This window comes from Mastomys coucha, unplaced genomic scaffold (genome assembly GCF_008632895.1).
Source record: "Mastomys coucha isolate ucsf_1 unplaced genomic scaffold, UCSF_Mcou_1 pScaffold5, whole genome shotgun sequence".
Taxonomy (NCBI): domain Eukaryota; kingdom Metazoa; phylum Chordata; class Mammalia; order Rodentia; family Muridae; genus Mastomys; species Mastomys coucha.
The window spans coordinates 22148537-22158652 of NW_022196911.1; the positions used below are offsets into that span (position 1 = coordinate 22148537).

The following is a 10116-nucleotide window of genomic DNA, read 5'->3' on the forward strand; positions in this document are numbered from 1 at the left end:
AAAAAAAAAAAAAAAAAAAAAAGAATGGAGAGAAATCTAAAGGAAACACATGAATAAGTTATGTTGGTATCGGTATCTAGAATTTCCCTTATTCTGGGAGTCTCTAGACATGTCAGATCATTTACATAAGCACACCATAGGTAAATTCAAAGAATGAGTCAGGAATTCTACAAAAAGACTATGCTTACCCACAAAAAACAGATTGTTGTAATTCTCCAACATCACATCCATGTACAATGCTCTCTGAGCACAGTCAAGAAATTCCCATTCCTCCTGTGAGAAGTCCACAGCCACATCCTTGAATGTTAACTGACCCTGTAATAGAAAATTACCTGTTTATCATTTGCTGGTGGACAAAAGTGTTTTCCAGCATAAAAAAGACCTAAAACAATAAAATTCTTTTATCACATTGTGACAAAAATGAGTCATGGGTATTCAAGGGTATTCAAATCATGAAATATTCAAGGGTAAACAACATCTTCTAGAAGTGCTATAAGAATGTATCAGAAATTAAGCATTAATACTCTTATTAAACAATGCATAGAATGACATACTATATTGAGTACATTCCTAAGGTCTCTCTCCTTCATGAATTTTCTGGTGTTTTCTAAAACCTTAGCAGCAGATGAAGATGCCACCATCACTTCATTTGAAAGTTTGTGTGCAGTTTAGATTCTATAATTTTAAATTTTTTCCAAGCACCCACATGAACTACACAGCAGATTTTTACTTTTAATCCTTTAAAATCTAATGGTCTCTTCTGAATTCATCAGGCTGGAAAAATAATACAGCACATATGCATACTTTCAGGCAAATGTACCAACATATGAAAAAGAAACTAAAATTTAATTTTATAAAGGATGTTAGCTAACATAGTCTTACTCTTTATTGTATTTTCTTTTTCTCTGCAACAGGATTACATAATACAATCATAAACAACAAACTTTTAGGTTATATAACATATACATGTGAGGTCCACATGTAGGAATGTACCATTATGAATTATAGGGTTGTTATCAATCAGAATCCCAGTGTCAGATCACAGATGGTCAAGTTACAATGAGTAAAACTGTACTTCTAAATTCTACAGCTGTCAGCCTTGCTCAACTACGGACACTGTATCAATCTTGTCTTCAGCTGGGTCTCACCTGACTCTATTCTAAAATGCTTAGTTGATATCCTGGAGCCTAGGTACAATGCTGCAACCTTTCTAGAACAAAGAGATAGAAAGTGAATTCAGAATTGTTGCATGAATTAAGAACCACACTTTTTTCTTTAAACAGAAAAAGAGTGTAATATCAATGAACACAGTTTGAAGAAGAGGACTTTATAAGTTACTCTTTCTCTGAGATGAATGCTTTTCCAAATTATCACAGCTAATGAACCAAATTCTTACCCTCACCTAATGTCTGTGCCACCCTCCAAAGAGAACCATTGTTCATTGAAACAGCTGGTGAATGACTTTATGGATAGACCATCTTAATGCCTACACCATTTCTTAAATGAATGTAACCTGTTCTCTGTGGGCTGAGAATGAAGTCACTCACTCAAGTCAAATAGCTTTGATCATAGCAGGAAGTCTGTATCCAAAAATCGAGCCTACAATTAATATTTGGTGCAGCAGAACTATCAACTCTCAGCTACAATGGAGGTAAAATCCTTTGGTGATGTGAGGGTCATTGAAGTACAGCCTTATTAAAATGAAACCCAATGTCTAAAAACTGTTCTTATTTTGGGCCTGTACCACAGTAAGAGCCAAGATTTTAAACGCTACTAGATACAAAACAAACAAAAAGACTTTATATATTCATGTTCATTTAAGAAAATATTAGTAGTGATGTATTGTTTTTAAGTATACAGCTAATATGTTTGGAGTTATTTAAAATTTATATTGAGAAAAATGTATTTTCATTATTGCTGTAGATGAGCATCTACATAAGACTGTTAAATTGATTGTTGTTTTATATCAAACAACTTTTATAATACTTATTTTTATTGTTATAATATTTTATAAATTTTAAGGAATATGACAAAAAGATATTGTAGGTATTGAAGGTTGGTCTCTGGGAGGAGTTGGGGTACAAAAGGGAAGCAAGAATGTGATTTAATTCTATTTAATTAAAATATGTTTTTAAATGTTAAAAAAAGAGAGAACCTAAAAAAAAAAGAAAAAAAAATATCAATGAACACATTCAACATCCCAAAGGACACACAGAATCAAGTACTCTGTAAAGATATTTTATGAGACTATATTCACAACAGTAAAATATATAAAGGAAAAACAGTATTAGACAGCACTAAAATTATTTAATGTTTTCTCAAAGTTGACATATGCAACATAGATAATAACAATTTTGTAAATTCCACAGGGTATTTTATTACAGAATATTTAGACATATATATATATAAATAAGTGGTATATGTGACAATGCACTCAGATGAAGTAGAATAATTTTCTTTGATCAAATTGTTTTGAAATTGAGAGAATTTTACTAACTCTTTTAAATACATTATTGCTAGTGAGACTGACTTAAGTGAAAATTTGAATCTTCTAATTTTAACTTTCTTTTCTTTTCTTTCTACACACATTATAGTTAACTACCATGCCTAACTTCAGTAACAAGAGGTTGATGCTGAACTCTTGGATTCACGGGCATAGTGTGTCACTCAGCATACATAAAAACATGCAGACGAATACTTATATACTTAAACACATAAAAAAATATTATTGTAAAGAAACAACCCCACAACCCTTCAGAGTTTTTCCCTATGTAATACATAGCTTGGAAGAGAGGAAAAACATATGAAGGGTGGAACATTCTTTCTATTAAAGAAGAGAAGAAAACAATTTAAGAGGAACATTCATTAATGGTTGAAATTGCATGGCTTATACAAAGTACCAAGGCAATACTCTCCAGAAAAATCTTACTAATACATTCCATGTGCTGCAATAAAAGGTGCACACAGTAGTGTTCATACTACTTCTAAAAAGTGAAACAAAGGAGAAATAGAAAATAATTATCTGTATATAGAGAATTTACCATACTGGTCACTGGTCAGACTCTCCAGAGACAAACTGATTTCATTTGCCAACACACCCATGATCACTATGTGATGGAAAATGCCAAAAAGAGATACCAGAATACTGCAATCTGCATCCCCTAACAAACACATCAATTTTATAGCAAGAGAGACCCACATATTCCTTCCATCATCTGTGCCTCTATGGAGCTGAAATCTTTACTATTAGGATTCAATATTCTATATTGAGTATATTCTAATTCTACCTCCCCATTAGTTCTACTCTTCCATATATTTGCCTATCTACATCCACAGCTTGTTTCTAGAAACCTGACCATTCCTGAAATGCAGTTTATGTGGCACCCACAACCTTCGTTCCCCACTAATATAAAAGGACACAAATTCATCCAATGTAGAAATTAGCCATCAATATATTCTTTGAGCATCATTTGCAATAGATTCTCTTTCAGACCTGAAGGTCTTCTTCAGTCCTTGGAAATTTATGTCCTCATGGTATAAAATCCAGTGAAAATACAACAGCACAAGGCTGTGCTTGCCCCATTTGAAGTGAAAGATCTAAAGGCTTAATTTTGATCATTGGAGAAGAACAAAGATAAATTAAAGAAACCACACACTTTTGATAACATTACCAGAAAACTAAAGTCTCAAATGATTTTAATAATAAGAGCAATTTCTAAGAAATGTAGACAGGACACTAACCTGAGGTATACTTAGGAGAGAAGCATTCATTCTTCTTGTTATTCTTCTCTGAAAAATTAAAAGCTAAAATAAATACAGCTGTTATGAACAATGCTACACCATATAAAAAGACACAAAAAGGAAAATGATACCAGAAAACTTGTCAACATTCCTACAGAAAGGAGCCCATGGAATGATATATTTAATGTGGCAAGGAAAATGACTACATTTTGTAACCATTTTCTAACCTCAGCAGGCAGCAGGCACAAACAGAGAACATACAGAGCTGCTGTAAAACACTACTACTCAGAGTTAGTACTGGAAAACTTTCAAGGACTAGAGACAGGGGCAAATGACTAGTGGGGACTAAGATGGATGCTGAGCATTAAATGGAGGTTCATCAGTCTTCACACTAGAATATAATATCTGACCCTCTGGTCACATTTCATTTCATTCTACCTTGCAGAACATGACATCTATTTTCCATGTGTGTCATGTTGTCTTGATGTACAGACACAGGTTCAATATGCCAAATATCATGGCTGTTTCAAAGTGGTAAATTATCATCAGGTAGAGTTACAGCCACTTTCATCATCATCTAAGAAGCCTTTTACATTGTTCCTGAGATAAAATGTATCTTTACAATTACTCTTCCTTTCCAAACTTTTCTAAGTTGCATACATACCTTTGTGTGAGAATATTGACCACCGAAGTCCATGTGAATGTATTTATAAGGAGAATATTACAGTTCAGTACATACCTGTGTTTAAATGGAATGGTCATGTGCTAAATGTTCTAAGCCAGTGGTTCTAGGACTTTCTAATGCTGAAACCTTTTAATACAGTACAAGAAACTCATGAATTAATGAGTACATGTGGTAGGCCCACCTGTAGATTGATACAGTGGTGTATCAGTTCCTAAGACCATCAGAAATATATGATTTATGGTAGGCTTAAGTGGCCCCTGTGAAAGGGTCAATTGACCCCAAAAATGGGTCATGACACTCAGGATGAGAACTGTTGTAGGCAATGCCAAGGCAGAATCATCAAGAGGCAGGCATGGCACAAACTCTTTGATAACTGCTACTCATAGGATGATATGTGTCAGGAGCCATAATAGGACAAGCTAATAACTAGCAGGTGATCATCCTGAAATGCCTGCTTCGGATTATTATATAATCTGTGACAGGTGCGCCCTCATTAAGCAAGGCTGTGAGGGACTAATTTTAGGGAAGATTCCTGCTATTAATATGCTTTTCCTGTTATTATTAAACATATATAACAACTACTAAGTATTAGCACACCCCTTTTGAGCAGATCTCTGCATATCCATGAAGATGTACTGTAATGATGCTATATAGACAAATAGATGACAAATCTTAATGATGATCCTATAAGAATTCCTAAAATTATATCTGTGATTATTAGGCTCTTTTATAATGGGACTGCTATTAGATCCTTTTCTGATAGTCAAAACTGCAATGAGAACTCTGCCAGTCTCTTAAGTGTCAGCAGTTAATTGCTCTTAGATGATAACCAGACTTTCTCCTATTCAGAGCACATTCTAAGAGGTTGTTAAAGGCCATAAAAAGGGGACTAATAATTTATTATAGGTGCTAGGACAGAAGATAAAATATCGACTGGGTTCATCTATACAAAACTTCACTTAAAACTTAGGTATTATCTTAAACCTTCAGTGAACTTGTGGAGCTGAGACAGGTGATGGATGTTTAGCCAGATAATTTACTCCTAATGGATATGCATGTAAACATTCGCTGTTATAAACTTCTATTTCAATTTATGATTTGATGTTTGGTGTGAACTTGAGATGAACTTTGTAATATGTGGTCATGTATTTGAAAGATGTATAAGTACTGGAGACAAAGAGATGAGGTGGAGCTAGATAGAGTAGAATCTTCTCTCTTCCCCCACTTAGAAAACTTTTCCCTTTCCCCACTTAGGATATTTTTGACTTTCCCCTTAGATGGCTTTCATAGGAAACTTTTTACAACTAGTAATAAATTCTATAATCACTTCTCTAAGTGTCTTCTCTTCCTGGGACTTCTGACTAGCAGGCTGAAAGTTAGAGCCCAGCAGTTCTAGAGAACAAAGGCTATTTACTTAATCCTCTGTGGGTTGAGGAAGAGGTGCTAAGTGCCAGAAACTGCAGTTTCTGGCCTCAGAGGATCACAGGAGGCAGGTCAGCTACAATAGCATAGTGACTTAGATAAGTAAACTTTTTATTCTACTGCAACCCTAAATATCTCTAAGACTGAGTCTTACGCTCACCTATGCTCTTCTCCCTCTGCTGCCTTAAGAAGAGTCAACAAGGAAGAAGAAACACCCAGCTGGGGCTGGCTCCCAGCAGATAGAGATAAAGTGAATCATTTCAGGGTATGCTCTTGGGATGATTCACACATTATGTCAGATCCATCAAAATTCTATCACTGTTGGAAACACCTTCCTGAACATGCATATATCTGTATTTTGGTGCTGTTTCAGGCAGTTCTGAGGTTCTCAATTATTAATAAATATGCGTCAAGTGACACCCCCCAGCTCCTGGCTGCTATGGATTTCCTTTATGATGATAACCCTTGTAATTCCACATGAAGGTAAAAAAGTGTGACATGGGTCTCCTGTCACATATGCGTTCATACACAGGCATACAAATATGTGTAAAAATACATGCATATATCATACATATATATAAGTGTTTATGTATGTCTCATAACAAATAAGAACTTATTCTGAATGTTGAAATAGTATTTCTACACAAAGTTGTCATGACCATGATAGTAGCATATATACAACTCTTTTTTACATATTATATTGACTTTATGTTTCTCTCATATCAAATACTTCTCCAGACATTTAACAGCCACTTGGATGGTCTCTTTCTATCCCACTCCCCAGGTAGTTTAGTGTGTCAATGGGCAATAGCAGATGGGTTACATGTTGTAGAGTCATACAAAATTAATGACAACTGAAGAGGGAAAAAGATGATTCTTCTAGAAACAAGTGAATATCAACTTTTACGTCATAAAACTAGGCCATGCAATAAGCAAGTGCTGACACTATCTCCACTAACAATGTTCAATGACTGGACAGATTGAGCAATGAATTCTCCAATTCTTTTGGAAAAACCTATAATAATCTGGCACAGAGGATATTGCAGAATACTGAAAGAAAAGAGATGTTTGACAGTCACCACACAAAACTGACTTTACCTTGACTTAAAGAAAAACCAGATGAACAAAAAAATATTTATAAAGGGAAAAAAAGATCATAGAGCACTTGCAAGGTTTTATATTGACAAAGAGATTCTCTCTAATGCATACAGTGGAGGAGGAGGAGGAGGAGCGGGAGAGGAAGAGGAGGAGGAAAGGTGAGTTCACACCAAAAATGCAAGACTGTTTCTGTTTCAATACTTACAAACTAATCAATGTCAGGCACCAAATGAGTAAGACTCAATGAGAGAAGAAAAGGGACTATGTCAACAGATACATGAAAATTCTATGCTAAACTATGGCATCTGCATAATACAAAGGCTCTCAAGAATGTGAGGGCAGAAGAAACATATCTCAGAATAATAAAGACAAAGAGACACAAAGCTAAAGCAAACAGTACAAAAAAAGGAAACTGTAATTATTCCACTCTAACCAGGACTAACTCAACATGGTGCATCAATTAGTAAACAATTCAAGAACAGAGAAAACTTAGTCAAAAAGCAAGTGGAACTTCTTGAGAAAAGTAAAATACAACTCAGACCAGACAACTCACCCTGACTACAAACGCCTAGGGCACCCAGTTTGTAGCATTCAGTCTCAAAACGATGCTATGCAGACCTGAGGCAGGGGGTACAGGTATCAATGGCCATACCCAGATTTGTATCCTGTGTGCTACAATCCCAATCTCCAAGACAAGGCCGGCTCTTCGGTGTAATAATGGGGTCACAGATTTTTCTATACATAACAGGAGGTTTTCTGGTGCAATCTGAGGCCAGCTGCACAGAAAAAAAAAAAAAAAAAAGATTATGGCCTATCCTGGAAACCAGGTGAAAAGCCAACAATAAGGAGCAGCATAGGCCTCACAAGGAAATCCACTACTGACATTTGGTACATGTTCAAATGTCGCCATTCACAACCATAGCCTGGTGCTGCTTCCAGGCTGGGTTAAAGAAACTATTTAATGGGCAACAGTCATTTCAGAGCCTCAAAACTAACCAAATACTGAGAATACCTGACTGCTTACTGTATGGCCTATAACCAGAAATCCATATTACCATACCTAATATTATTATTCTCAGTGAAATTTTCTAGAATCATTAATTAAAGAGAAACTGGCAAATCCAATTTCATATCCACTTTCTATTGCCACTTCAGCCCCACCTTTTGCTCATTCCCTCTAACATATCTGGAACCTATGCTACAGTCTCCTCTGTCTTTACCATCCAGGAATCTTAATTCTATTCACAGGTGAGCAGATCTGGCTGAGCAGTGGGAGATCTGCATGTGGGAAAATGATTCTTCAGAAAGCACCTGGAACTTTTCATGGAACAAAAATGAAAGAAGCTCACACTTGACAAAAGGGTAAAAATGAAGGAAAGAGATAAATGTTTCTGAGAGCAAGTGAAAGACTTGTATAAGAAAATCTTCTATTCTTTGAAGAAATTCAAGATGATATTAAGAGATAAAAAGATACCCCATACTCATGGAGCAAGAAGATTAGGATACTAAAAAAAAGAAGAAAAAAGTATGCTACCAAAAGCAATGTTCAGATTCAAGGCATTCCTCATCCAAATTCCATTTAAATTCAATCCAAATTTAAATGGGCAATTGCACTTTTTGATTTTGTTTTTGTTTTTCGAGACAGGGTTTCTCTGTGTAGCCCTGGCTGTCCTGGAACTCACTCTGTAGACCAGGCTGGCCTCGAACTCAGAAATCCACCTGCCTCTGCCTCCCAAGTGCTGGGATTAAAGGCGTGCGCCACCATCGCCTGGCTCACAATTGCATTTTTTAATACAAAATCAAAAGATGCACAATAGCTAAAACAATCCTGAACAATAAAAGAACTTCTAGAGTTCTTTCAACATTCCCAAATTCAAGTTTTCTACAAAATTCTAGGATTAAAAACCTCAAAAATATTGACAGGAAGAGACACACTGATCAATGAACATGAATTGAAGACCTAGACATAAATATATTTGGACACCTGATTTTTGATAAAGAAAGCACACATAAAAACTGAAAAAACGTAGCATCTTCAACAAATAGTGCTGGTCTAACTGTATGTCTGAATCTAGAAGAATGCAAATTGATCCATATTTATTGTTATACCCAGATCTCGAGGTCCTCAGAGACCACAAAAGACCACCAGGAATCCAACTTCATATACAAAACCAAAGTATTCTTTTCCTTTATTGAATATTTTCTTCATTTAGATTTCAAATGTTAGCCCCTTTCCCAGTTTCCCCTCTGGAAACCACCTAAACCATCCCTTCTTCCCCCTGCTTCTCTGTGGGTACTCCCCATCCACAGACTCCGACCTCCCCGCCCTGGCATTCCCCTACACTGGGGCAAGTCAATCATAAAAATGGAGCCTAAATCCAGCTGCATATGTAGCAGAGGATAACCTTGTGTGTCATCAATGGGAGGAGAGGCCCATGGTATTGTGAAGGCTAAATGCCCCAGTGTAGGGGAATGCCAGGGCCAGGAAGCAGGAAAGGGTGGGTTGGTGACCAGGGGGATGGGGGAGAGGATAGAGAGTTTTCAGAGGGGAAACCAGGAAAGGGGATAAAATTTCACATGCAAATAAGAAAATATCTAATAGGGTGGCTGTCTAAGGCGGAACAAGCAAGGAGCACACAGGCCAAGAAAATATCTAATAGGGTGGCTGTCTAAGGCGGAACAAGCAAGGAGCACACAGGCCACAGAAGCAGCAGAGCAGCTAGGACAGGGTCCATCCTGCTTCCATCTACACCCAGGAGGTGGGGCTGTTCCACAGCCCTGTGTGCACAGGTCTTGCCAGAAGAGAACTGCTCTCCAAGGAGTGCTGAAACAGGCTGACAGACCCACAGGAGGAACAAGCTCCAGCCAAAGACAGCAAGAACATCTAACACCAGAAATTATCAGATGGCGAAAGGCAAATGCAAGAATCTTACCAACAGAAATCAAGACTACTTGGTATCATCAAAACCCAGTACTCCCACCACAGCAAGTCCTGGATACACCAACACACCAGAAAAACAAGATTTGGATTTAAAATCATATCTCATGATACAGATAGAGGATTTTAAGAAGGGCATATCTCCCTTAAAGAAATACAGGAGAACACAGGTAAACAGGTAGAAGCCCTTAAAGTGGAAACACACACACACACACACACACACACACACACA

The 10116-nt window shown here is 36.7% G+C and overlaps 1 protein-coding gene across 1 annotated transcript in view; it reads right to left on the reverse strand.

Annotated features, from left to right (window-relative positions):
• Nucleotides 1-10116, reverse strand: part of LOC116077654 (zinc finger protein 665-like) — a 21700-nt gene that overhangs the window by 3841 nt on the left and 7743 nt on the right. The window contains 3 exon segments of the mRNA XM_031352352.1: nucleotides 189-315; nucleotides 3742-3789; nucleotides 7599-7722. Coding sequence (XP_031208212.1) covers nucleotides 189-315; nucleotides 3742-3789; nucleotides 7599-7722 — 299 coding nt within the window.